General features: G+C 36.3%; 2 protein-coding genes across 2 annotated transcripts in view; one reads left to right on the top strand and one right to left on the bottom strand.

Moving 5' to 3' along the window:
- Positions 1-20892, top strand: part of LOC150096140 (techylectin-5B-like) — a 144398-nt gene extending 123506 nt beyond the window's left edge. The window contains exons 7-8 of the mRNA XM_090409258.1: positions 11924-12091; positions 19751-20892. Of these exons, the coding sequence (XP_090265384.1) occupies positions 11924-12091; positions 19751-20046 (464 nt within the window). The 3' untranslated portion in view covers positions 20047-20892. The remainder of the gene's footprint in view (positions 1-11923; positions 12092-19750) is intronic.
- LOC150096139 (mitogen-activated protein kinase kinase kinase 4-like) overlaps positions 1-26747 on the bottom strand; it is a 734047-nt gene that overhangs the window by 231595 nt on the left and 475705 nt on the right. The window lies entirely within an intron of this gene.

The following is a 26747-nucleotide window of genomic DNA, read 5'->3' as shown; positions in this document are numbered from 1 at the left end:
TGTAAGGTAGTAATAACAATATTCTTGAACTTGATAAACTGAAAATGTTTTGTAGCAAAGTTGAAGAAGAATGTCAGAACAAAAGGGAAAATGCAAATGTATGTCAAAATGAAGCCACATGGCTTCATTTCGACAATGTAAATTATATAGAAATATTGAATATTAAAGATCCAACATTATGGCCAACCTGGCTGGCCGAGTGGTTAGCTTATCTGCTCTCCAGCTAAAAGGCTGCAGGTTCAAATCCCGCTGTGGGCATGGATGTTTGTGATTGTCTTTGGAAATACTAGTGATGGTGGTGGTGGATGGCGTTGGAGTAGTTGCGGTCAGTTGGTGGATTGAGTGGCGGTGACGGAATTGTAGAGCGAGTGCCCTCCCTCGATGAGTCATTGGACTCCCTGGAGGTGTCTAATAATAATAATAATAATTTCAAACTGAATACATATAGAAACTTCAAAAGTTTCAAAAATTTGACCAGAGAGAACTTATGGAAATACAATCCTCAGCATCAGAAATGCCTTAGCTTGCACTACTAAAAAGATGAGCACTTCCCAAGCATCTGTATAGTCGCCTTTTATTAGTGCATTTTGATGTCACCAGCAGCTGTTAGAACTGGTTGGTTCTCTTCAGAGACTAGGTAAATAACCTATAGAGACTGGTCTCTGAAGACAACCAACCAGTTCAAAACAATTGTCAGGCCAGTGAAATCTTTATCAAAATACACTAATAAAAGGTAACCATGGCGATGCATCAGCAGCACTCATGTCTTTTAAGTAGTGCAAGCTAAGGCAACTCTGATGCTGAGGATTGTATTCCCAAAGCTCTCTGGTTTCTACATATATTCAGCTTTGAAATTATGTTAGACCTTTAATATCTGCTATTTCAATATATCAAATGTATATGTTTTCTATACTCCACAAACATAATTCTAAGACAGAAGTTTCCAATTATAGACCAGTCAATATATCTGCAGCTATAATCAAGATAGTACAGAGGTTGGTTAGGAGTAGAATATAGGATTCTTTATGGTGGTCAGCATAGGTGGTACAGGGTAGGTCATGTTTTAGCAGTTTACCTATATTTTATGATAAGGAAATAAGTATGTTACATAAGGGAGTTTCATATATAGTAATATTCTTGGACTTTGTGAAAACATTTGATAGATTACCTCATGATGAGTTGGTGTATAAGCTGCAGAGGATGGGAATAGATGATACCAGCAAGTTTGTGTGTGTGTGTGTGTGTGTGTGTGTGTGTGTGTGTGTGTGTGTGTGTGTGTGTGTGTGTGTGTGTGTGATGGAGCAGTGTCTCAAAAAGGAGGATAATCAGTGGTGTGTCTTAGGGTTCTGTTCTGTTTTTGGGGCTCTGCTATTTACCTTACAGGGTGTTCGGGATAAATTTGACAGTTTCGTAAGGAAAAAGAAAATCTTCTTTGTATCTATTAAATTTAATGAATTGACAAAAAAACATTACAGGCAGAGTTAATTACAATACTATCAACAAGATTTACTCAAAATAACCACCATTAGCATCGATCACAGCTTCAATTCTGCTTCGGAACCTCGAACAAGCTGATGCTACAGTCTCCCTGGGAAGGGCCGCAAAAACTGTTTTAATTTTATCCATTAACTGGGCTTTTGTATTACTGGAAGTGCGATTGGTGTCTTTTTCAACTGCGCCCCATACAAAATAATCCATGGGGTTAAGGTCTGGGGAGTTTGGAGGCCAAACATTTGGACTGGTGAAGTCGTAGAAATTTTCAGACAACCATTTTTGACTTTTCCCAGAGGTGTGGCAAGGGGCCGAATCCTGCTGCCATACATATGGCCTACCATTGGCTACCCTTGTTATCCAGGGCTTGACTACAGGTAGCAACTCCACGAACAAAGCCCGAATTCCAATGCCAGGGTTCTTCAACACCTGTTCCTGCAGATTTGCGAGGAATTCTGCTGTACGAACGCAATCAGATTGTCTGCTAGGGATCTTTCTTCTTGCTACATCCTCGTAGTCACCATTGCAAGTCTCTAGTTCATGCCTGATTGTTTTTACTGTATTCAGGGAGCATTGGGCAGCAGTCGTAATATCCTTATTTTGATGGCGGGCACGAATCATCATGATACAAGTTATTCTCTTCCATGATTCAGGTGGGTTCCAGCTATCCATCCTTTCTGACATCTTGTATATGAATGAAGAAGGGTCCAAACTTTTAAATGAAGAGAAGTGTGTGTTAATACATGTAACTTACGGAAAAATATAATTAATTATAAATATGTCAAATTTATCCCGAACACCCTGTATTTATTAATGATATTTCATGTGGGTTGACTGGGAATCTTCAGTTGTTGTTTGCTGATGCAAAGATGGTGAGAATTATAAGGAATGCTGCTGATGTTAATTCACTTTCAATGTTAATATTTTATAAGTTTCTGTCATATATCTCTATAAGTCCCCTCTTTTCTGCCTATCAACCAGACTTTGTAAGCCACATCTTCAACCTATCCTCATAAGGAGCATTCCACAGAATTGTCACTCATCTCTGGATATTCTCTACCACCTCCCAGTTCCCAAGAAACTCAGGGTGACTAAATCTGCACAGTAGTCAAGATGTGGTCAAATCATAATCTTATAAAGAGGGATAATACTTCCCTATGTTTATTATTTAGTGTGTTCTTAAACATCAAAATAATCCTTTCGAGCTGTTACTAACTTTTGCAGTGCCCAAAGGGCATATTGTAAAAGTTGTTTAAGTTTATTTAAATCATTTGGCAGGATAATCAACTATTGCTCTCCCTGGTTTTTCATCATCAGCAGTCATCTTTACTCTTCTAGATTAATATCACTTTGTATCATAATGTGATCAATATAGATGATAAATCTATATGGTAGGAATAATTGTTTCAATTTTGATTCAACGTCAAACCATCTTCTTTATCTTCTTTCAATTCTAAATGCTGACTTACAACTACTCAAATATAGACTGCATTGCTTGATATAACATACCATTTACATCATAAAACTGTAGCATTTCAAACACTTTCTCTTGACAATTTGTGTTATGGAATTTCTATAGGGCCATCATATCACACTAAGCAACTAAGGGACTGTTGTTTCTAAGGCAAACTTGTGTGCTAGAAGCATGCAAGTTTAGAGGATGGCAAAAAAATGACAAAATTATAATAGAAATGTCCTTCAGTAGTGTTGTTAATGGGTTTTTTTTTGTTGTTTATATTGTGTTTTGCTGCTGATTTATTCTTACCGAGAGGGCGAGGTCAGAGTCGGATGTATTCAGAGGTAGAGGAGAAGTAAAAGATAAGTTTTCGTTATTTTTATTAGAGTATTCTGCTTTAAATAACACAACATAAAGTAATTTGCAGTTGGGGAAACTGTACTTCAAAACATGAAAGTTTTAGTATAGTTGTAGTAGTTCTTAGCACTTGGTTCTTCGTGCATATTTGAATGATGGCAGCAGACACATGTCAGTTTACTAGCAGCTTGTCAAGAGAAAGTGTTTAAGGACTGCATTTTGCATAGTATATTACAGGATTTTGTGGTAAGCAGTGCTTGTGGCATGTATGCATCCCAGCAGTTGGATATGTGACAGGTGAGAGATCAGGGAGTGCATATATGGGGAAAATGAGGAAATAGGAAGAATTTTGAGAGGTGGAGATTAGTATAACAGACCTCAGCAGCATTGCATCAGAGGCAGGCAAATACTGACCTAGAGAGATGAGTAGTGTAATAGAGGGTGAGGATAACTACAGGAATGTAATTTAAAAAAAAAATAGTGGAGAGTGTGGAAGGTTTGAATCGTTGTGAAGTTTTCAGAGATGGTCTTAGTTGGGAGGATGAATGGCAAGCAAGAGGTAGCTTGCAGAGAGAGAGAGAGAGAGAGAGAGACTGAAAGAGGATGTGGAATGTCTTGGGAATGAGTTGAGAAGCATGAAAGAAGAGATTAAGCCCATGGAAGCAATGGATGCAAAGTGAATCAGAGTAAGAGAGAAAAAGAATTATGGAAATAATAGAAGAGAGAATAGAAACAGTAGAAGAGAGGAAATGAGAAACTGCGAGGGAATGCTGGAACCAAGGATGGAGAGATGTCATGAGAGTAGGTAATTAGGGGAACAAAGAAAGAAAGTGTTAGAGGGGGGGGGGAGAGAGAGAGAGTGAAAGATGCAGGTGAGCAATGAAGGAACAGAGTGGTAAGAGGTGTGTGATGGATGGAGACCTGATAATTCATGGTGTGCAAGATAGAATGCCTGAGGAGTGTCTGCCTGGAGAAATGAGAGAAAGTGTGACTATGGCAATTAAATGGGTGAAAGGGTGGATGAGATGATTGTGATAATGAGAACGAATGATTTGAGAGACAGTGTGAATCAGGTGGCAAGAGATCCCAGGTTCGTGTTTGAGGTGCACAGAAGAATACTAAGAGAGTGAGTTTGTTGCTAGGTTATTAGAAGAGCATCAATGATGAATAGTATGATAGCCAAAATGTGTTGAAAGAGAAGCTTGGAATACGTGGATGCTTGGAGGGCATTTGAGGACAGAAAGGAACTACATGCAAGAGATGGTTTGCATTTGAATGAGTAAGGACTTTGACACTGGAGCGAATGCTGTTCTCTGAACAAGTTGGTGTGTCAATGCAGGGGAAACTAGAATGATCAGTGTGGATGGTAGCAGGGGTGACCTCTTGTGGGAATAGATGCTTGGAAGGGATAATGATAGGTATAGAAGCAGTGACATTTTTATTCTTTATACTAATGCCAGGAGTATCCAGAATAAAGGAGATGAATTGGTGGCATTGATAGCATCAGCCTGTCCAAATATCATTGGGATCTCTAAGACGTGGTTGATGGAAGTTGATATAATAACAGGAATAGAAGTAGCAGGGTACAGTATTTTTCAACAGGATAGGAAATGAAAATGCAGTAGTGGAGTACTACTTATGATAAGTGGTGACTTATGTCCTCTCAGAATAGAGGATTTGGAAGGCAATGGTGCTAATGGTTTTCAAAGCGTATGGTGTGAGGTAGAGGTGGGCAAGACAGGATAATTAGTGGGTGTTGCTACAAGCCAGGGAGCATAGAGGATGAGAAACAGGAGATGTTTAGTCAGGTGAGTTTGGCAAGTTCAAGAAGAATGATTGTTATTAGAGATTTTAACTATAGCAGTATAAATTGGGAAGAGGAAACTGCATGTATTAATAAGTGAATGGAATCTCTACAATTTTTGAGGGACAAATATCTTAGGCAGCATGTAGTAGAAGGAACATGAAGTTCAAGAGATTTGAATCAGCCCTTCTGATGCTATGACCAAGCATATCATCAGAAGGGCTGATTATAACTGAGACGGCATCTCTGCCTAGAGTTGGAGAGAGTGCCCATGTGGTTTTGACTTGGAAGTTGAATAAACATGCAGGAGTATCAAAGAGAAAGGTGATTATAATAGTCTTAGATATCAACTTGGGGTGGTTCCATGGAGAGAGGAATTGGAAGGGCCAGATATCATTAGTGCTGAGGAAATTGTGAAGGAATATTTATTAGCAGCAAGCAATAGTACGCTGTATACCACGAATGAAGAAGAGGACACAATTTGGAGTAAAGTGAATGACAAACAATATCAAACAGGAACTGCAGGTGAAAAAGAGATTATGGAAGAGATATAAAGAGAGGGGGGTGGAGAGCAGATGCATGAGGAATATAAGACTCAGGCCAGGAAAGTGACTAGTATGGTGAAGAAGGCAAAACTGGAATATGAGAAGAGATTGGCCCTGAGATCCCAAGAAAATTCTAAGGAATTTTTTTAGTTATGTAGGAGGAGAAATGATTCTGGAAGAATGACATTTTTTGGATAAAAATGTGAATACAGTAAGTGATTCAAAGGACATAGTGGAGTTGTTCAATGAACACTTTATTGGGGTATTTCATCCTGGAGAAGTTGGTTTTAATACTAGAGGAATAGGGCAGGTTCGAGGTTTAGAAGTGCATTGGGAGAGTGTGTTTCAAATATGTACTGAGTAATCTCAATAAAGCAGTGGGAGTGGACTGAATTTCACCACTGGTTTTGAGAGAAATGTGCTAAAGAACTGACAGCTCTATTGACCTGGCTTTTCAATGAAAGTCTGGCCACAGGAAAAGTACCCACAGAGTGGAAGGAGGATAAGATAGTGTCATTGCATAAGTGTGATAGCAGACCGGAAGTGTCAAATTATAGACTAGTTAGTGTTTCATCATAAGTTGTTAAGATCTTGGAGAAATTAGTGAGGAGTCATATACATCATTGGGAAGATAAGGGTAATGTTATCTGTGAGAGTCAACATGAATTTGTTAAGGGGTGCTCTTGCTTTTGCAATATGATTGCCTTTTATAATAAAGTGACAAGAGAGGTTGATGAGGGGGGAAAGGCATATTCTGCCATGTTTTTGGATTTTACAAAGGCATTCGACAAGTTACTACATGATAAACTGATATTTAAGTTCAGCACATGGGTTTAAGATGTCAGGTTAGTGAACTGGATTCAGGATTAGCTATCTGATAAGTATAACAGAGTTGTGTATTGGGGGGTGGGCAAATCAAGGAGGCAGAAGGTTATGGTGGAAGCCCTGCAATATGATTTGACACGTTCGCTGCAAACTATGAGTATACTCATAGTTGGTATATGAGCCTCACAAGCCAACTATGAATATACTTGTATGTCGATTACCGCCGGCAATGAGATTACTCGTACTGACCTTGAAGAAGTGAAAGTGCTTGGCGTGCAGTAACAAACTATGCCCGAGGAGCGTGGCAGCAAATGTGTTAAATAAACTGGACAAATGGGTAAATAATTGAGGATAATAGTTCAATTCAGCTAAATGTAAAGTCTTGAAGTTTGGGATACATCAATGGGAAGTTGAATACTCTGTTGGAGGAACTGTACTGGAGGAAGTGGGGGGAGGCAAGGGATCTGGTTGTGGTGATTGATACAGGTAATAAATACAGATCCTTTTTATATTCTTATGATTTCTCAGCTGTTTGTTTTACTACAAAAATCTGTTCCTAGCAACTTCAATTTGGTCTGACTCAGACTGTTCTTCTCCAAGCTTCTTCCACAATTAAATTTTTCTTAACCTTTTCTCAAATCATCATCATCATTCCCATCCATTAAAAATAGGTTGGATGTTCCATGGGTTCTGTCCTCTGCCACGCCTTGCCATCTGTTGGAATGGCATCAAGCCTGAGTGGATCTTCAAGGCTTATCACCATCTTCTTCTCAGTCTTCCTCTTCCTCAGTCACCCGAACCCTTCCATAAAGAAGGGCATAAGCCAAGTCCTTCTTGGCACTTCCTGGCTATGTGTCCAAACCACTGTTCTTTTGTGTAGTCTATTTAGGATGTTGATCAGTGTAACCCAAGTCTTTTCTTACTCTATCATTGGCCTTTTTTTCAGCAGTCCATTTTGTACTGTTGATTCTTCTTAAGCACTTTGATTCAAAACTTTTTAATCTATCTTCTTGTTTGCCAGTGATCCATTTTTTTATTTCTCCATATTCAACCTGTTCATTGTGAACCATCCTAGATTAATTCTGTGTTTGAGTTTTCATATAACTTACATCTTTAGTGATTAATGATCCAAGATAATTGAAACTGTCTACTTGTTCTATTCTTTTATTATTTATTGTACACTGACATATTTTTTCACTCTGCCTATTACCATAATTTTTTGTCTTATCGAGATTTATCTCCAAGTTGTATTTGTTGCTGGTTGGATTTAAATTAGAAATCAATGATTTTAGATTCTCTGAGCTATTGGCTATCACAATAATATCATCTGCATATTTTAAGTAGGTGATGTTTTTCCAATGATTGTTACCCCCAGGCAGTTCTCCAAGGATTATCCAACTACCTCTCCAAGAAACAGGTTAAACAAGTAGGGAGAGGGGGAAGCTCTGAATGACTCTCCTATGGGATGGGATTTTAATTGTTTCAATATCCCTGAATTTTACTATTGTCTGTGTGTCTTTATTGCACTTTCTGATTATGTAAAGTTCAAATTCTTTTTTTATGCAGTGTTTCTATCTACTGAATCAAAGGCTTGCTTGTAATCTATAAACATACAAAAAGACTCTTTTGCTTTTCACAAGTCAAATCTGCTAGTCTCTATAAGATGAAGATCGCATCACTGGTTCCTCTTCCATCTCTGAATTCAATTTGTTCTTTTTCCATTGCTACTTCTTCATACTCTTTTTTTTATTCTGTTTTGAATGATTCTAATAAATATCTTATAAGCATGGCTCAGAAATGATATGGATCCACAGTTGTCGATTTTCTTTTATCTCCTTTTTTATGTATTGGGATGATTTTACTGACTCATCAATCATTAATGATTTCCTCTTTTTCTAATATTAGATTGGAAAAATAGTTCTGTATAATACCTGAACTATTATACAGGTATTATACAGTCCCTTCTCCTTCCTCCCAGAGTTCTTTTGAAATACCGTCCAGCATAGGCGCCTTTTCATTCTTCACTGATTTTATCAGCATGATAATTTCTTCTTCTAGAATTTTCGGTTTGGATTCTATTTGATCTGTTTGTGTGGGGTGTTTGGCCTAATGAGGATACTCTTATTTCTGAGCAACTGTTAAAAGTAATTCATCCAGATTGTTTCTATTTCTGTTGGGTTTCCTGTTACCTTGTCACTGTTTTGCAAAGTTCTAGTGTCATATTTTTTTTAATGTATCATGTTTTCTCATTCAGCCACTGGGTCTTTCTTTCTCTACATTTTCTGTCTACTTGTTTCTTGAGTAGATTATAAGAAATTCTGTTTTCAAGGGTGTTTTTTGCTGATAGCTTGCTTTTCATCTTTCTCTCTCTCTCTACTATCTCCAGAATGTCTCTAGTCATCTATACATTGTTACTCTTTTTGGAGTGACCCAGGATTCTTGCTGCTGAGTCCAGCAATTCTTATTTACTTCGATTCCAGTAGTTTCCTATATCTTATTCTCTTATTGCTCCAAGTTTCCTTGTAGTCAGTTTTCCATGCTGATGTTTGTATGCTGGGTTTTTAAATATGTTGATGTCTGTTGTTTTTGCTTTGGGTGCTTTTTTCTGCTTGATAAATTTACAGTGAAAATGTTTATTTTTGCTGTAGGGAGCTCATCATCTGTACCCATATCTATTTTCTTGAGGGTTTTTACATTTTTAATTGAGCTTTTTCATCTTTTATTAATTATTATATAATCTACGCAGTTCTTCATGTGTCCATTGGGTCAAATCCAGGTTTATTGGCTTTCATGGCTTTCTCTATGATAAAACGTTGTTGGTGATAAACAGGCCATTTAATTTTCAGAAATTTATGAAGGGGTGATTAGGAAGAGCTTAGGAGACAGCTTGCAGGTGTAGCATGGAATGAGGAGTTAGCTGGAAAAGAGATCAATGCAGCTTGGGAGATTTTCAAAAACTATCTTGTAGATGCAATGTATAAATGTATTCCAAGGGTGAGAAGGTAAATAAGGTAGGTGTGAGATGGATGAATAAAGAGATTAAGCATGCGATACAGAGAAAAAAGGCATTGTGGAGGCAGCATAAGAGAAGTGGAAATAACCAATTTCATGAGGTCTACAAAGACCAGGCAAGGAGGGTGACTTGGTTGGTGAGAGTAGCTAAAGAGAGGTATGAACAGCAGTTAGCTGTTCATACCTCTCTTTAGCTACTCCAAAAAGAATCCTAGGGAGTTCTTTTGATATGTAGCCAGCAAAAGAAAGAATGATTATGGAAGGATGACATCGATTGGAGAAAATGGTATAAAGACAGCTGTTGCAGAATGTGTGGTGGAGATACTTAATGAGCAGTTCATAAAGATCTTTCAATCTTGTGAATGTGACTTCATGGAGAGATTGAGAGCAGTTGATGATGATGGGGAGGAGAGACTGACTGTAAGTGAGCAAGAGGTGTTTGGGGGAGTTGAGTAAACTAGATGTAAATAAAGCTGTGGGACTTGATAATATATCACCACGTATTCTGAAGGAATGTGCCAGAGAGTTGACACCTGCCTTGACATATTTTTTTAATACGAGTCTTGCACTTGGTCAAGTTCCTAAGGAATGGAAGGAGGGCAAGATTGTGCCACTTCATAAAGGAGATGATCGAACCCAAGTATCAAACTATAGGCCTATCTGTGTGTCAGGTGTTGTGGTTAAGTTGTTGGATAAGCTTGTGAGAACTAGGATCCAGAGTTGGGTTGATAAAAATGGTATAATCTTTGATGGACAGCTTGGATTTGCTAAAGGGATGTCATGTTTTAGTAATCTACTTACTTATTACAATAAAGTGACTGCTTCCTTGGACAGAGGAGAAGGATACACAGTAATATACTTGGATTTTGCAAAGGCTTTTGATAGAGTACCTCATGATAGGTTGACAGTCAAACTAGAGCAGATGGGGTTGGATATTAGATTAGTGCATTGGATTGGAGACTGGCTATCTGATAGGTATCAACAAGTTGTGTACGGGGGTGCGATATCCAGTAAAAGGAAAGTCACTAGTGGAGTGTCTCAGGGGTCTGTTTTAGGGCCATTACTATTTAACTTGTATATTAATGATATTGGCGAAGATTTGGATGAATATATTCAGTTGTTTCAGATGATGCAAAGTTGGGACGAACCATAAAGATTAGTGAAGATGTTATGGCCTTACAAGAAGACTTGAATAAATTGAGTGAGTGGACACGGAAATGGGGATGTGAGTTCAATGTTGCAAAATGTAAGGTTTTAAAATTGGGAAAACAAAGATGGGATGCAGAATTTATGCTTGGTGAGAATATATTGTTGGAGGTAGAGGAAATAATCTGGGGGTGATAATGGATAAGGATCTAAAATTTAGGGGGACACATCGCCAAAATTGTGGAGACAACACAAAAGCTTCTGGGAATGATGCGGAGGACAATGATATGTAGATGTAGGGAGATTCTTGTTCCATTGTATAAGGCTTTGATAAGGCCACACATGGACTATTGTGCCCAGATTTGGAAACCGGGTTTTCAAAAGGATGAAAAGATGTTGGAAAGGGTCCAAAGGTGACTGACTAAGGTAGTTTCTGACCTCAGGAATGTTGAGTATGAGGAAAGATTGAGAAGATGCAATTTGCAGAGTCTGGTGGACAGGAGGAAGAGGGTAGATATGATAGAGACCTACAAGTTATTAAGGGGTTGTTATAGGATCAATGATGAAGAAGTTCTACAGAGAATAGTGGGAGATCGGGGGAGAACCAGAGGTCATCCCTGGAAACTGTATAAAGAGGGTCTGAGTAGGGGAGTGAGAGGCAGGTTTTTTTCATGCAGAGTTGTGAATGATTGGAATGCCTTGCATGAGAGTGTGGGCAAGGAGTTTGAGTGTGTTTAAGACACGGTATGATGAGATGTGATAAAAGGACCTCCCAGATGAGTCTTTGACTCCATGAGGTCTTGGGGTAATAATAATAATAATAATAATAATAATAACAAATTATATTCTTGTTGTTATCCTTTACTAAACCAAGAGCATGTGAAGTCACTTCATAATTCCGTACTGCATTTATTCAAACAGTGCAATTGATATAATTAAAGTAGAGATTTCTGTCTGCCTTTATACAGATACAAAAAAATTATTCCTGAACATGGTTGACTTTAATTATGTTAGCTATGCTCATATATTACTGAGCAACAATGTTTCTGCATCTAGATAACTTTAAAACTAATAAATTGAATAACTTATAATAAAAATGCATGAAATAGTTTATAATTTTCAAATTTTCACAATATTTCCTTCTACTAACTTTAATAATAACTGCTAATGATCCTATTCCTTTACCTTAGAAGTTATTCAGAAGGAGAAAGGAAAGTTTTTTAATTCCACTGTTAGATACTATTAAAATTAATTAATGAATAATAATGCAATTTAATATTTTACTAGGTAATGAGAAGATTCATCTTATTACAAATCAAGGTCTATATGAAATCAGGATAGATCTATATGATTTTGAAGATGGTCATGCTTTTGCCAAATATGATGGCTTTGTTGTGGGAAGTGAACGAGAAAAATTTATGATGAAGCTCCTTGGAAGACCTACTGGGGATGCAGGTATAAATAAAATAAAATAAATAAATAAATAAAAAAGACTGTGGGTTATTTGTTAAGAACGTATTATTATACTGCCTATACCAAGATCTATAACATATCCATATATCTTTGAATGAGCAAAACTTCATCCCGACAAGTCATTTTTTTTTTAAATCCAATACTTTGGTCTCGAGCCCAAACTCTAACAAGCAGACCTTTAAAGTTGTAATGTGGACATTGCATCTCAAAATCTGCTCAATTGTAGAGTATGTGAAGTAATACTGGTTTATACAATTTTAGTTGCCAACACCAATTAAAATTTCTGGAAAAAAATTGCAGTCACATAGATTACTTGCAATGTAAGTGCAAATACAGTTTGAATGGAGGGACACAGGCAAGAAGTTTTCCACAAGGATTGACTGCTATATTGATCAAGAAACACATCAACAAGTTCTTTCTATTTTCTGACCTACGGTACTTATCTACATACAGCAGTTGTTGTTTTTTTTTCCAAACCTTTCATGTGAAGGGTTGATACGAATATATACACACATATAAAAAATTGTGTTCAGTAAAACACAATTATCTGGAATCTAAATGAAAGCTAAACATGGTAACACTTCAGAAGATTAGCAAATGTGCAATCTGATTGTGCAACCCTCTGGAACTCATGATAATACTGCAGACTGTTGTATTCGATAAACTGACATGATTTCTGGGAAATAAATACAAAGGCACAGCAGTTCTTGATCAGCCATCTGATGAGAAAAACTGAATAAGTCAGTCAACAAGTGATAATATGCAGTGAGACTACTGGTCAAGTCTAAAAAGGAAATCCAAAAGACATCTCACTGGAGAACAGATGATGATGATGATTTGTCCTTTCAGTCATTTCCAATCCTAGGTGAGATTTTTTACAGGGTAGTTCACCACTGCTTTCCCCCCCCCTCAATTTTATCCAGGGTTGGGCCCAGCATGTGGCTGGGCAGCAGTGCACTAGTGTGTGTGTGGGGGGGGGGGGGTAACTCCCCAATTCCTAATTAGAATTCATTTTTTTATTTATGCTGTGTCGTGTCTTCTATTTCTATACTACATATGAATTAGCGGTCACATAAGGTGAGAATACCCTATAGCTCTCGGGAATCACAGCTGCTGTGAACGCAAGGCGAATGAAGTAGTGTTTGGGGCGGACCGAGTGCTACTTAGTTTGCCTATGACGGGTATCATGTATTGACAATCACTGCAGATGATCAGTCATAGGTCATATGCAATGCGTTAGTGTGTATTCTCAAATTATCTACTTAACTCAACGCTTCCAAGATTAAATCCTGAGTGCACCACTGCTGGGATGTATTCATGACTGTAATCCATGTGTGTTCACAGGGCTGGTTTGCAGAGAACAGATAAAAAGGTGTATAATGTAAGATGGCCTGGTTGGCCAAGTGGTTAGCATATCTGTTCTACAGGCTGTAGAACAAACACAAACACCCACCATGGGCATGGATGTTTGTGAAAATACAAGTGATGGTCAGCAGTAGATGGCATTGGTGTAGATGATGAAAATAGTTGCAGTTCGTTGTAGTTGGTGGATTGAGTGGCGGAGACATAGAGTGGTGGAGTAGGTGCCCTCCCTTAATGAGTCTTTGGACTCCCTGGAGGTGTCATATAATAATAATAATGATTCTATCTCAGTAAACGAGGAGAGAAACATTATGGTTTGTCCATGATAAAAAGGAATTTTAGCTTTGCTAGATCTGAATGGGAATTTTATAAGTGGAAAGACTGAACTGGAAAAAAAAAAAAAAAGACAGCTCAACTTATGGTTTAACCCATTCTTATATAAGAATGGATGGCTCTCTTTTTTAACTTCTATATTTACCTTCAAGAAACAAGGAGTATACCTAGTCTAGAATAAATGCTGTTACAACTTGAACAGTTCATAAACCTTTAATCTATCAGTAATCATTTACGGCTTTCAGCACATACAAACCATATGTATGACATGCACATAGCAGCACTTAATGTTTAAAATGTACCCCTTTTGCCTTCACGCATGTCCGAAGTCTGTGAGGCCACATATCAATCTGAAATTCACTGTCACATATCAATGATGGCAGGCATAGTAGCATCCAACAGAAAGGTTGTCACTGCTCGCTTAAAATCCATCTTCAGGCTGGCGATGCTGGGGTATCATTTCTTGCAGGCTACTCTCTCAAGCACCGACCACAATCCAATGGATTCAGATCAGGACTTCCAGACAGCCAAATCAGATGGTGATGTGTGGTTGGGTACATTTGCCTCCAACCACTGTTATGTGGTCCTCGCCTTGTGGTGTTGAGTCTGCATATAGACTGAGCCCCTGTGTCTGCGTACAGGATCCACTGCCTACTGAACAAGGTATTGTTCAGGAGCCATTCCACAGGTTCCAGCATGGTTTCTTGATACACTTTGGCAGAGGTTTTGAACCCCTTTCTTGCAGAAATGTAATTTGGATATCCTGATACATCACCCCACCAAACCATCACTGATGTGGGTGATGACTGTTCAATGGCAAAAATCTTCTCATCTGTGAAGAGGATATCTCTGTGTCTGTTGTTTGCATATCACCGGAAAAGTGCCTTTGATTTTATCACTCTCTACAGATAAGTTGTGGTGTTAGGAAGTGTCCAGCAGAATGACAATAGGTTCTCAACCTGTCAGTTAGTACATGTGATATCGTTTTCTACAAAACGTCTCACAGGATTACAGCAGAAACATGCCTTCACGGCCCTCACAAGCAGTTGTGTCCTAACGCAGTGTGGTCAACCTGTTCCTTTGTGATCAGATATGTTTTCTGTATCATTATAATGGTTAATAGTCCAATACACAAACATCCTACTGATCCTGAGTGTTTTTAGTGTGCTGAAAATGACAGGTGGCTGCATTCCAACTTTGTGAAGTGCTATTGCGGCTATATGGTTTTCATAAACTCCCCACTGCATGTTATCCCATTCAGCTAGACAACTCTCTCTCTCTCTCTATTGATAAACACATGATCAGATATGTTTGATCACATGTTTATCAGAGCACAGCACCACTAATGGAACTGGGCTTGTGCAATTTGCTGTGGGCAGCATGGGGTTGTGCAGAAATTGTAACAGTATTTATGGCAAGAGTATGTATACAACCTATACATTCTGTAGTGTTTGTTGCCACAAACCTCATGATCCTCAATGCCTCATTGCAGCAAAATAGGCAAAAAAAATTCTGTCAAATCTTACTGTTTTTTTTTTTTTTTTGGATGGAGAATTTTTTTTTCACCATCATGATATACTAATTCACTATTTTTGTTGACTCCCAGTCAGCATTAGTGACATTGCAGTTCTAGAGTTTGTTAAGCCATAAAAAGAGTGGAAATGTCAAAAATTCTTCCAGAACACCAGGAAAATTTCAGTGACTGGATGAGAATTTTCAAGTGGAAAACATCATACTAGTGTTCATTTTAAAATTTTTTATGGAATTTATAACTGTGTTAAAAAACTTTTTTTTATTATCCCGATTTCGATCTTCACATCAAGATCATCATCTGGAGCGTACATAAATATACAGGACAAGCTGAGTTACACCATTAACTGTAAGGTAGAGAAACAATGATTTGATCACGTTATTCTACTGGCGTGCCCTCTGGTGAAAAAAAAAAATTATAAATTACATCAAGCTAAATTCTATTTTACAATAACAGGAATAAACATTCTTTTAGATGGTTTTCTTTCAGAAACAATTGGTGTCCTATTTCTAGTATTACAATTTTTATTTTTGATTTACAATACTAGATTTTCTACAGTCCTGTTTATAGTTGTTCTTAGTGAGGAAGATCGAATATATACCTTCCATATATTTGGGATTTTTAGACTATCATTATTGTTCAGGTTGGGGTGGTTGATAATAATCTCACGGGCTTCCTTGAATTTCCGTTCATACCATGTTTTAGTGTGATGTAGACAGCTGGTGGTTTTCCAGTCAATTCTGTGTAAGGTATTCTGGGCATGATCAGAAAGGCCATAATTATTATATTTAATGTGTCGCTTATGTTCCTTTTGTCTAATAGGAATTGTGTCCTGTTTCTCCTATATATGGTATGTTGCAAGTACAATAAATCCGGTATACTCCAAGGTGGGTCTTTGGATGAGTTGAGTAAGCTTTTTAATTTTGTAGGAGGTTTAAAGGTGGCTTTGAGGTTGTACTTTTGTAGTACTCTGTTTGTTTTGTCTGATATTCCTTTAATGTAGGGAATGGTTATAGTTTTACAGTAGTCTGGTTTGTCTTTGTTTAATTTGAAGATTTTTATGGAGTAAAAGAAAGGTAATCTACATATCACTGATTTTATCTTCCTGTGCTTTTACCCGTGAGACATTGTGGTTAATCTCTTGTGAAAGAAAAAGATAAGATGCATCTTGTGGAGAATTTTGTCAGTTCTGATATTCTGTGCCAACAAAGTTTGCGCCTGAAAGTATCTTCAGGACTGGGGTAAAGTGGCACAACACTGGGTGACTCCTTGCAAAGGTGGAGCAAGACACCAGCACGCCTATCTCAGTATCTCCATAATGCAAAACACATCTCCTTGCAGATATGTATAATGTTATGCATTAAGGGAAGGGCCACCACTCAGACTAGTTTCGACCTTTATTGAGGTCTCTTCAGTGGGAATACCAGGCAGAAGCATTAGCAAGGTCATCTCCTCCTATAGGAGCTGCCAAACGGTGTGCCACCTTTTTATTAAATTACTCTAGATTTAGAGAAAGATGTTGAAAGTTTGTTTTTCACTTGGTCAAACTATAATAAATTTAGTTTAATCCTTGTTTGCACACACACTTGGATAAAGGATTAAACTAAATTTATTATAGTATGCTATCTCATCATTCCAGTCTATATTGCCATAATTAAAATTACCCATAATGAACATCCTTTTCTTATTTGCTTGACTAATTTGATTATACATTTCATTATCGCCACCATCCACATTACCTGGTCTATAACAACATCCAACCAAGTATCTGATTCCATTCACCTCTATCTCACACCATACTGCCTCAAAACCACTGGCACTATTTCCTTCTTGCATCTCTACTTTGTATGGACATAACTCTTTCTCTATCATCAATAGCACTCCCCCCTCCCTTTTTACCCCTTCTATCCTTACAAAACACATTATACCCTCCGTTTCTATTCCTGTCATATGTCGTCCTCTTCCAACCATGTCTCACTTATTCTGACAATCTTTGGATGAACAGACGCAATTAATGCAGCCATTTCATCTGTCTTGTTTCTTATACTTCTAGCATTTGTATACAAACACAACAACTCATTTCTGGATCTACAGCTAGTTCCACTAATACCACTCACTCGATGTCATCTCTCCATGCTCGACTGGGGCCATTTCCCTTTCTGCTTATTCATTTTAAAACCCTTTTCAATTCCAACTGTTTCCTCTTGATTCCAGGTCACCCCATTTCTTTCCTGTCTACAAATGCTCTCATCTCCTCTCAGAGCATCCACCTTTCTCACGCTGTGTACCCCTGTCCACCATGAGCCTCCCCATTTCCCTGCTCCTCTTGCACACCCATTCTCTCATTTTCTATACTCATACCACTGACTTCCTCATTCATAACCATCTCTTCAATCTCTCCTATCTTACTCTCCTGCTCTTCCATGTCACTTCCCGCTTGATCTGATTCATTCTTTCTCACTCTACTCACTTCTCTACCTTCCAGCAGCAGTCTCTCAAAGCGACTCAAACCATAACCATTCAAATGCAGTCCATCGCTCCCATACAATTCACTTCTTCCTTCAAACTGTACTCCTATCTCCTCACACATTTCAGCCAGCATATCATTCATATTCCTTGCTCTCCGTTTTATCTCACCACAGTCATACCTAGGCAACACGCTGACTACCCTTCCTATCACACTATTCTCTTTTATCCTTCTAAGCAGCCTCCTGACATCCATTCGGACTTGCTCTTTGTCCTCTGTCAAATCATTCATGCCGATTTAAACCATCAACTCCTTTGCTCACTCCCTCCTCATATCCAATGCCTCAATCACTCTACTCATTTTACCACCTGGAAAACATGCCTTGTGCATCCTACCATCCAGCACACCTTTAATAATGGAGTCGCCATATAACGCCACTCGCTCATCTTTCGTTAACTATTTCGTGCCATCATGAAGTTTAATAATTTTTACCCCAATTTTCTTAATTTTAGTCCGCATCTATTTCATCTCTTTCTCATCCAATTCAACTTCCGAATCTCGCATCACATTCTGTCTATCATTCATTCTTTCTAATTTTCTAACTCTCGACACCCTCTTCTCACTTTCACTCTTATTCATCCTTCTGTGCTTCCATACTTTCGGTCCAACATGCATCCGACTTTCGCTATCATTCATTCTTTCGATTTTTTTTCCACTTTCGATTCCTGCATCATGCCATTTCCAGTTTCATCCGTTCTCTCAATTTCGTTTCCTTTCACCACTCTTGCCTCACTTTCGTCCATATTAACATCCGTTATGGTTTTTAAATCACTCGTTTTCTTTTTTATTATTTTTTTAACATTCTTTTGCCTCTCTTTCAAATGTGCACTCATTTTACCTGCAACAGTCTCACTACTAACACTTTCTGTCATCACTTTCATATCTGCATTGATCAATTCCTCATTCAGATCACACTTCGCACGCACCCTCCTTCCATCTGCCCTAAACATCCACAAATCATTTATGTAATCGAAAGAATACATATAACACACTTCACACTTAATGAAACGACTGAAATCTAAGTTAAAGTCATGGAATGACAAAGCCACCGGCATGTTTAATCTGCTGGTTAACACTCTAAAGTGTAATAATAACAACGAATTCGTAATTAAGTTTAAGCAAAACAAAATTCCCACACTAATAATAATGGTAGCACACAACTTTTACAGCAGCTCTTACTCAAACAAACACTCATATATACTTAATTATTCCAAGAATACTTATCACAATCTGGAGCTCTTCTTACACATGTGCGCCATGCTTGACTCACGAGCGCCCTCTCCTATTTTATTTTTATAAACAGAATAGTAGTCTAGATATCCTGCTCTAAGATAGTCATCATAAGGCAGAATAAAGAACACATGGAACTTTTTCAAGCTATTTCTGGCCTGCAATGAGTGAGGCAGTGGCCTCACACTGACAATGAAATTCATCTCCCACCTAAACACAATTACAGACATTCATGTCCACAGCAAAATTCAAACCCATGGACTGCTAGCTGGAGAGCGGATATACTAATGGCTCAGACAAACAGACAATTAATTCGTTATTCAGGATGTTTCCATTTAAAAGTGCCTAACCTGTGAATAACAAGAGGAAATCACATACTATACTACCAAACAACAGATTTGCAATAACTAAAAATTTCCACAACTGAATTTAATAAAATGTGGGAAATAACTCAAAATGCTGTGACTCCCCAAATTCAGTCTTATAAATATATAAATTATTTCAGAGAAATAATACAACTGTAGAATCAGTATGATATTTATTTTCAGCACAGTTATCACATATTACTAGACAATAATAACATCAGGTAAATTTGTATTTGCAGTTTCCAAGTGTATTAATAATTATGATAATGAGCACATATTAATGTTCTTGGCAGGAGATGGAATGACTTACCATGCATCAATGCCCTTCTCAACAATAGATGCTGATAATGATCGCTGGACAGGAGGTAGTTGTGCTAAAGACCATACTGGTGGGTGGTGGTATAATCAGTGCGATGCCAGTAATCTCAATGGACAGTATCTAGGAGGAGTGACTGACCAGGAATATAAGGGCATTTATTGGTATGAATGGCAGGGCCCAAACTACTCACTGAGAGAAACCGAGATGAAGATCAGACCATTGCAAAGGATTGAGCCAATCAAATTAAAAACGGATGAAGAAGAAGAGTGACAAGTTTACAAATGTATCAGTACCTTGGAGTTATAATTGAATATTCATGATTGTTAGAAATATAAATGAAAAAAAAATTTTGGAGCAAGAATATATTTGATTTGTGTAAAATTTTATACTGAATGAGGATTGAATAATTTGTAGGTTCAAACAAAATTATCATCATATCAAATTTCATCTAATATGACAAAAGTTTAAAGCAGAGAATCCATTTTATTTCATAACTATTCATTCCCACATTAAAAATCATAATCAGTACAGTGACTATAACAAAAATCATTATAAAAAGTCATAAATCATGGCACAATGTTATACAAAAGGAAATTTTTTACATTCCTTTACAGCAAATTATTTGTGTGGTACCTTTCAATATACTCTAGTAAGAGCATACTATATTATATTACAGATATTTAATGCAATTTATTATATCAAACAAAAATGTTTCTATTTTATAACCAAAAATCCCATACTGGAATCATGTCAATCAATAGGTATTGAACATTATTTTTGTACTGGTTCATTAAACATTGAAAGTACATGTGTGTGTGTGTGTGTCATCACCATCATCATGTGTTGGAATATAATCTCTTAATGCAAAAGATAATATGGAATAGTATAATATTTCAACACAGTTTAGATTTCACTGCCAATTTGTTTCTAAATATTTCTATATGTCAGATCTCTCTAATTTGATAAGCCTCAAGTAGTAACTTTAGAAGTGACAAAAGTATTATTTTAAATGTTGAGAATGTAAATTCCTGAAATTGAAGCAATACGATTTATAGCAACAACTACAATATCACTAATTATTAAAAAAACAATGTGAGTAAAGCAGCTGCTTCTTAATGGTTGCCATAAACCTTGTTCTCCTTTAGTATTTATTTCACTTTATTTTGCATACACGATGTTTTTTTTTTTTTTAAATGACCTAATAGCATATTAAGTAGATAATGTTGTATTCAATATCATCATCATGCATATTAGGGATTTAGGCCTATACATGGCCTCTACCGGCTTTAGAAGTCATCATTCAATCGTATAAGAGAATTGTTTTGGTAATATTTCTGTTTTCATTCTTTCAACACGTTCCATCCATTTATGTTTATATTTCTTTATTTTTTCTATTACTGATTGCTGGTTTAATTCTTTCATTTCTTCGTTTCTTTTGTGATTAAATAGGATATACTTTCCAGTTTTTCTCATAAACTTCATTTCTGCTGTTATTAATCTTTGTTTGTCGTTTTGTTTTATTGTCCAGATTTCACTTGTATGGAAGTGAAATCTGGACAATAGTTTGGTTTAAATATAAAGTTAATTACACCTGTTATTTTTAAATATTTTGCAATTTTTACGTTTATATCTTTTTCATTTTCATATGTGATCATACATCCTAGGTAGTTAAATGCATTCACCTGTTCTAAGATCTTGTTATCTATTACTATTTTAGTTCTTGCTGGATCTTGTCATTTAAAGGCCATAGTTTTTGATTTTTCTGTTGATATTATCATACCATAATCTTTGGCTATCTCATTTAGATCTAAAATAGCTTTCTTGTAAGTAATCTTCAGAATTTGTAATTATTATTTGGTCATCGGCAAAAAGGAGAGTGCTTAAGTTCACTGTAGGAGAAAGTTTAATTCCTTGATGTAAATTTTTATTCCATTTTATTATTATTTCGTTTAAGTAAATATTAAAAAGAGTTGCTGAGAGGGGACATCCCTGTTGGACCACTTGGTTTATCTCTCTCGTATATGACAGCTTGTGATTTAATCTTATTTGTATTTGATTATTTTCACATATACTTGTGATAGCTTTTAGGATATTATTTGGTATTTGTCTTTCTTTTAATATGTTAAATAATATGTTTCTTTTAACTTTGTCAAATGCTTTTTCAAAGTCAATAAATGCAATATGTGTTTCTAAATTGTATTCTCTTCTTTTCTCTATTATTAATTTTAGGCAAAAGGCCAGGTCTATACATGATCGTCCTTTTCTAAATCCATTTCTGTACTTCTAAAATAAAGTTTTTGGAATATTTCATTAGTTTGCTATTTAAGATTCTGCTATATATTTTGTAACAGGAATTTAGTATACTGATACCTCTATAGTTTTTAGGGTCATCTCTATTACCTTTTTTAAAGATAGGAATCACAATTGCTTTTTTCCATTCTATTGGGGGGATACTAGTTGAATAAATTTTATTTAAAAATAATAAGAGTCTTTCTTTGAATCTTGTTCCTGCGTATTTATATAGTTCTGAACCTAGCTTATCTTCTCCAGGTGATTTTCTGTTTCTTGTTTCTTTCAGGCTGATTTCTAATTCTTCTTTAGTTATTTCCTTTTCATTTTTGTTAATTATTTGCCAGTTGTCTTTTTTTTAAATATTTGTCTGTCCAAAATTCTGTGTAGTAATTTAGAAATTCTTCTAATTTCAATTTGGTGTTTAATTTTATTTTCTTTGGTAACTGCATTTAAGTGTTTCAAAATCTTATATACATCGGATCTTATTTTATATAAATCATGTTCTAAATTAGAAACAAATTTCTTCCATGATTCTCTATGTCTTTTTCTGACTTCTCTTTTAGCTATGGCTCTTATTCTTTTATATTCTATTTCATCTTCTAATCTTTTACTGCTTAACCATTTGCGATAGGCTTCTTTTTTCTTTTTGATTATTTCTTTGATTGTATCATCCCGGATCTTCAGTTTTTTTCTTTTATTGGATTTTTTGGTCTTTCCTAAGCTTTCATTTTCTGCTGTATTTAGTATCGTTTTTATATTAAGCCATTCTATTTCTATTTCTTCATTTTGTTTTATTTTATCTAGATATTGGTTAATTCTTTGTTCATATAGCCATTGTACATTGTGTCATTCAATAGTCTAGTTTTATAAACAAATGTTTCAAATTGTCTTTCAGTTTTTGTTACTTGTAGCCATTTAGGTGGTAATCTTAATTTTATTTTAACAAGGAAGTGGTCACTGCTTATTTCATATCCTCTGTGAACTCTAACATCTAGTGAAAATTCGGATGTCTTTTCATTTAATATAAAATAATCTAATATTGATTTCCATCCTCTTGCTGCCCAAGTATATTTATGTATCTCTTTATGTTTATAGAAGGAATTCATTATTTTTAGGTTATTGTAAACTACAAAGTCAGTCAATTTTTTACCATTCCTGTTTAGAGTATGTTCTCCATGTATTCCTATGTTATTATTAATTTTCGTGTTTCCAATTCTTACATTTAAGTCTCCTGCTAAAATTACGTAATCATTTTTATTTATTTTATTATATATGTTTTGTAGCTGATTAAAAAAAATCAATATTATCCTGTTCTCTTCCTTCTTCTGGGGAATATAAACCAATTATTGTTAAATAGCCTCTATCGATTTTTATTCCAGCTTCTATTATTCTTTCATTCCATAATTTATAATGTTTTAACCGTTTTGAAAGGGAGTTATGGATCCAAATCATGACTCCTGCTTGTGCTCTTTGGTCTCTGTCAACTCCACTGTATATCACATTAAAATTTTCGGTTCTCATAGTTCCTTTTAATTTCTTTTTTTTGTTTCAGTGATTACTGCTATTTTAAAATTTCTTTCATTTAGTAGTTGGTCTAATTATATTTCTTTATATGCTATTCCTCTTACATTCCAGTTTGCTATGTGTATTATATTTTGTTGTTTCCATTTTTGTTTTACCCTTTCCATTCCAGGGTCGTTTTCCATAGATTCAATCCGATTATCTTTTTCTGTCAGCTTACAAGGAGGATTATGTTCTCCATGTCAGGGGACTAGCCTGACGATGGAATAGTTCAGTGGTAGGGCTGCAATCTTAAGGCTTCAGAACTAGCCTTCTTCCAAATTTAAATTCATAGGAGGAATAGGGTATATTGAAGGGGGAAAGAGTAGGTTATAGAAGAATTATAGTAGGGTTTATAGAGAGGGCATAGTTGTAAGGCCAGAAATGAAGAGACCACATGGCCCTCGAGTACTCTAATAGCATAAGGGTCATAAAATAAGAAGAGTTGGCTGATAAGGCCTTATAGGAAAGATTGAAGTAAGTGGCTCTTCCTCAAAGTAGAAGAAGAAGAGGATAGATCCAGCTAGGGGTCCATGGGAGTGCCACTTCCCTTACAATCAAGATGATTGCCCTGTTGGTCCACGAGTCCTTATTCAGTATATTTGGACCACCCCACCGCGCGCGCACACACACACACACACACACATGGTGGGCTCCCCTATCCGCCACCCAGGGGTCAATTTGTATTCAATGTGAAACAATCAAATATAATTGTAAAATACTCTGGATCAGAGAGTTGAGAATTTTTTTATTTATTTTTTATTTTTTTTAACATTTGTATATAGAAGTTCATGACATTAGCCTCTATATAGAAGTAGCCTAGTTGGGAAGATACTTCATATGCAAACTTTGTTTGGTTACACTTGGTAGCATACATGTTGTGTCTACATGTACTAATCTTCTTTTTTATAATATTGGATTAGTGAGGAAATGAGTATTCCAGTTATTACCGGAAATCTATCTTACAAAATCCAAAGAAAAATCATTAAAACACATTTAGAAAAACCTTACCTAGTTTAAAAAAAATTCCAGAATTGATTTTTATTTAATTGTTTAACACATTCATAACAGGCATGAGCACTCTACCTCTTCTTGCAACTACTCATGGTGATAGAAAACAAATAAATTGTCTTGTACTTTCTATCAGCTGGACAGGTTTTGATCCATGCTTTGTCTATCTGAGGAGAAAGAATCTGATGGGTTGAAGAATGTATAAATAACCATCAGGGAAACCATTTCTAGAAGAGACCCAGGTGTGAGTAATGGGGATGTGAGTAGAAGAATGATAAAATAATGCTGAATGTACTTCCTTATGTAGGATAGACAACATCAGGTGTGAAGGTTGGGGCTGTAGCAGATATTGCAGAATGATATAATCAAAGGGATAGCAAATTCTTTAGGAGTTCTTTTGTTATGTGGCATGTAAAAGAAGGATCAACTATGGAAGGATAACATTAATGAAGGCTAGGAAGGTAACATAAGCAGATAAAATATTTGAGTTAACAAGGCATTTATCCCAAGGTACTTTATTTTGGGTTACTGATGATTTTGCATTTATCCAGGTGGACAAACATTGCAGTGCCAGATGTGACTGACTGATGAGAGAACAGAGGTAGATAAATTAGAGATGCTTAGGATATTGCAGATCATTAATATGGCCATGGGATTAGATGAGATATCAGCCCAGTGTATTATGAGAATGTGCAAGAAAATTATCAGCTCTTCTGATCAAGCTGCTTAATTTAAATATTAGCTCTGGGAAGGTGCAACAGAGTAGAAAGAGGCAAAACAGTTCAGTTGCATAAAGGTGACTTGAAGACAGAAGTAGCAAAATTACAGTCAAATCAGTATCTCAGGAATGGTGGTTAACATGTATACTGGAGAAGTTGGTAAAAGGCAGAATTCAGGAATCGGTGGATGGGAATATGATAATCAATGGAGGAAGGGCAGCAGAGTTTTGTGAAATGCAGACCTTGCATAAGTAATTTTCTCAGTTTTTATAATAAAGTATGAAATGAATTGAATAAACAAATGGCTATATATGGACATTGCTGGACTTTGCAAAGGCATCTGATAGGATACCACATGAATCTCTGTTAAATAAACTGGAACAATGGAGTTTGATGAAGCTAGTGATACAGATAAAATAGTGGTTGACAGACTTAAAACATTAGTGTGTGTGTGGGGGGGGACTGAATCCAGGAGAAGGCAGGTGGAGGTTCCACATGGTATATAAGCAGCTGCTATTTAATTTGTACATCCAGTATAGAAATTATTTAAGGAAAATGTTCAGTTTGTGATGATGAAAAACTGTCAATGAAGATGATATAGATATTGAGAGATGACTTAAATAGGCCATAAGTATTGGCAGAAATAATAGTTGCCAGTATAATGCATCAAAATGTAAGGTAATGCACTGTTGGAAGAGTAGATCACAAACTGCATGCTACAATGATTAAACTGGCTACAAGAAATTGACGAGGCAGTGAATTAGAGATGTGAAAGTCATTGTGGACAGAGAGTTGAAGTTTAGAGGATATACTCCAAAGATAGAAAAAGAAGCTCATCAGATTATATAGATGTTGAAGTGGGGATACAGATTATTATTCTTCTTCATAAGGTTTTAATAAGGTCACATCTGGATTACTGCATGCAGATTTTGTCACCTGAGTACCTTACAGATGAAAAGATGGTGGAGAGGATTTAGAGATGAGTGTGAAATATCTATGAAAAATGAGATATCTATGGAATATTCCCTCTGAGTATAGAATGAAGATCTGTGAGTTACAAAGTCTAGTTGATAGGCAGAAAAGAGGGGATATGACAGTATTGTATAAGTTTCTATCATAAACATTAAACATTAAATTAGAATTGAGGAAACAGAGGAGAACAAAACTGACATAAATAAAGAAATAATGCTCTTGAATAGCAATGGCAATGACAATCAAGGAAAAGAAGGAGTAGCCATAATATTCAACACAAAATAAGAGGCTAATCTTCTTGAATGGAAGTCAGTCTCAAGTAGAGTAATGTGAGCAAATATGAGAATGGGGAACTGGACAATGAGACTTATTTGTGCCTATGGTCCCACAGAAGGTTCTACTAAGGTAGAAGTGGAG

This window comes from Typopeltis vanoorti, chromosome 19 (genome assembly GCF_054136105.1).
Source record: "Typopeltis vanoorti isolate ZY-2024b chromosome 19, IOZ_Tvanoo_1.0, whole genome shotgun sequence".
NCBI lineage: Eukaryota > Metazoa > Arthropoda > Arachnida > Uropygi > Thelyphonidae > Typopeltis > Typopeltis vanoorti.
Note: the sequence above shows the minus strand (reverse complement) of the source record. Positions and strands in the feature narration are given on the sequence as shown.